Raw genomic sequence first — 3,288 nt, forward strand, 5'->3', positions numbered from 1 at the left:
CAAGTACAGGTACTTTCACTGTTACTGTATACTTATACTGCAGTACATTTCAGAAGGAAACGTGTACTGAATGAAGTTCCTTTACAGATACACACACAAGTGTCCTTTACGCTGAGGACGCTGTGGACACTGAGGATACTAAGGAGGATGAGGACACTGAGGACACTAAGGAGGATGAGGACAGTGAGGAGGATGAGGACACTGAGGACACTAAGGAGGATGAGGACACTGAGGACACTGAGGAGGATGAGGACAGTGAGGAATGAGGACACTGAGGACACTAAGGAGGATGAGGACAGTGAGGAGGATGAGGACACTGAGGACACTAAGGAGGATGAGGACACTGAGGACACTGAGGAGGATGAGGACACTGAGGACACTAAGGAGGATGAGGACAGTGAGGAGGATGAGGACACTGAGGACACTGAGGAGGATGAGGACAGTGAGGAGGATGAGGACACTGAGGACAGTGAGGAGGATGAGGACACTAAGGAGGATGAGGACAGTGAGGAGGATGAGGACACTGAGGGCACTGAGGAGGATGAGGACACTGAGGACAGTGAGGAGGATGAGGACACTGAGGACACTGAGGAGGATGAGGACACTGAGGACACTAAGGAGGATGAGGACAGTGAGGAGGATGAGGACACTGAGGACACTGAGGAGGATGAGGACACTGAGGAGGATGAGGACACTGAGGACACTGAGGAGGATGAGGACAGTGAGGAGGATGAGGACACTGAGGACACTGAGGAGGATGACGACACTGAGGACAGTGAGGAGGATGAGGACACTAAGGAGGATGAGGACAGTGAGGAGGATGAGGACACTGAGGAGGATGAGGAGGACACTGAGGACAGTGAGGAGGATGAGGACACGGAGGACACTGAGGACAATGAGGACACTGAGGAGGATGAGGGCACGGAGGACACTGAGGACAATGAGGACACTGAGGACACTGAGGACACTGAGGAGGATGAGGACAGTGAGGAGGATGAGGACACTGAGGACAATGAGGACAATGAGGACACTGAGGACACTGAGGAGGATGAGGACAGTGAGGAGGATGAGGACAATGAGGACACTGAGGACACTGAGGAGGATGAGGACAGTGAGGAGGATGAGGACACTGAGGACAATGAGGACACTGAGGATACTGAGGAGGATGAGGACACTGAGGACAATGAGGACACTGAGGACACTGAGGAGGATGAGGACACTGAGGACAATGAGGACAATGAGGACACTGAGGATACTGAGGAGGATGAGGACACTGAGGACAATGAGGACAATGAGGACAATGAGGACACTGAGGATACTGAGGAGGATGAGGACAATGAGGACACTGAGGAGGATGAGGACAGTGAGGAGGATGAGGACACTGAGGACACTGAGGAGGATGAGGACAGTGAGGAGGATGAGGACACTGAGGACGATGAGGACAATGAGGACACGGAGGACACTGAGGACAATGAGGACACTGAGGATACTGAGGAGGATGAGGACAGTGAGGAGGATGAGGACAGTGAGGAGGATGAGGACACTGAGGACAATGAGGACACTGAGGACACTGAGGAGGATGAGGACAGTGAGGAGGATGAGGACACTGAGGACAATGAGGACAATGAGGACACTGAGGACACTGAGGAGGATGAGGACAGTGAGGAGGATGAGGACACTGAGGACAATGAGGACACTGAGGACACTGAGGAGGATGAGGACACTGAGGACGATGAGGACAATGAGGACACGGAGGACACTGAGGACAATGAGGACACTGAGGACACTGAGGAGGATGAGGACAGTGAGGAGGATGAGGACACTGAGGACAATGAGGACACTGAGGACACTGAGGAGGATGAGGACAGTGAGGAGGATGAGGACACTGAGGACGATGAGGACAATGAGGACACGGAGGACACTGAGGACAATGAGGACACTGAGGATACTGAGGAGGATGAGGACAATGAGGACACTGAGGACTTATTTGCAGAATAAGAAAACACGTCCTGTAAGATTTTTAGGTTTTGAATTCCACCTGTGTTTCGCTGTGTTTTCATAAAAAAAGACATTTCCTCCATGAACTCGTGCAGAAATGTCTCCAGAATGTGTTTAATGTTTAAAATCCTCTCGTCTTTTCTCGTGAGCCGAGAAACCGGTGAGCCGAGCGTAACGTCACACTTCTTATCTGAGCCACTTCGACACAAAGTGACCACTGTACATTTTGCTGATGATCCTTCTGTGCGTTTACTAAAGTAACATTTTGAAGCAGAGGAACTTAAAGGATTAAAGGATGGAACAGTAGAAGTTAGAAGAAATCATGAAGTAATGATCCAGAATACTGCAGTAAAAATAAAACCGTGTGTACATTTACAACATGGCGTGTGAGGACAGATTTCCTCTCCGCCTCTTTTCCTCCTGACACAAAGTGAACAAAGACAAGAGTCGGATTGTAAAAGTACAAAGCGTTGATCGTCTCTGCGTTTGATTGGACATCATCGGATCATCTGTCTTCTTTATCGTCAATATTTCAGCCCCAGCTGTGACACCGAACATCTGTCTCCCACCTGATCCAGATGTTTCGTATAAAACGAGTCTTTCCTTTTAGATTTAACACTTTTCAAACGCAAAGAAACCAGCCGAATGATTCGCTGTAAGTCCAACAAGATGAATTATAGGATATTAAATAATAAAAGAGAGAGAGAGGGCGAGAGACCCAGACTCTCACAGAGAGAGAGCGAGAGAGAGAGAGAGAGAGGGGGGACTCACCTGTCGCTGTGACTCTGTGTTGTCTCTCTGTGGAGGGGACGTGGGGCCATTTAAAGCCTCCTGGGGGGGGCGTGGCCATCATCTCTGCATCATCATCATCATCATCATCTAGACTGTGACCCCAGAGAGACTTTAGGGAGCGTTTCTTTAAACTGTCAGAGCTGAACTGAATTCTTTAAGTGAAAGAAAAATTATCATAAAGAAACAACACTTCTCCTCCTTCTCCTTCCTCTTCTCCTCCTCCTCCTCCTTCTCCTCCTCATCCTCCTCCTCCTCCTCCTCCTTCTCCTTCTCCTCCTCCTTCTCCTTCTCCTTCTCCTTCTCCTCCTCCTTCTCCTCCTTCTCCTCCTCCTCCTCCTTCTTCTCCTTCTCCTTCTCCTCCTCCTTCTCCTTCTCCTTCTCCTCCTCCTTCTCCTTCTCCTTCTCCTCCTCCTTCTCCTCCTTCTCCTTCTCCTTCTCCTCCTCCTTCTCCTCCTTCTCCTCCTTCTCCTCCTTCTCCTCCTCCTCCTCCTTCTTCTA

The 3,288-nt window shown here is 49.9% G+C and overlaps 1 protein-coding gene across 1 annotated transcript in view; it reads right to left on the minus strand.

The window, feature by feature from the left end:
- Nucleotides 1–2,949, minus strand: part of LOC123967200 (agouti related neuropeptide) — a 5,984-nt gene extending 3,035 nt beyond the window's left edge. Inside the window, exon 1 of the mRNA XM_046043236.1 lies at nt 2,770–2,949. Coding sequence (XP_045899192.1) covers nt 2,770–2,851 — 82 coding nt within the window. The 5' untranslated portion in view covers nt 2,852–2,949. The remainder of the gene's footprint in view (nt 1–2,769) is intronic.
- Between the last annotated feature and the right edge of the window lie 339 nt (nt 2,950–3,288).

This window comes from Micropterus dolomieu, unplaced genomic scaffold, assembly GCF_021292245.1.
Source record: "Micropterus dolomieu isolate WLL.071019.BEF.003 ecotype Adirondacks unplaced genomic scaffold, ASM2129224v1 scaffold_140, whole genome shotgun sequence".
NCBI classification, from domain to species: domain Eukaryota; kingdom Metazoa; phylum Chordata; class Actinopteri; order Centrarchiformes; family Centrarchidae; genus Micropterus; species Micropterus dolomieu.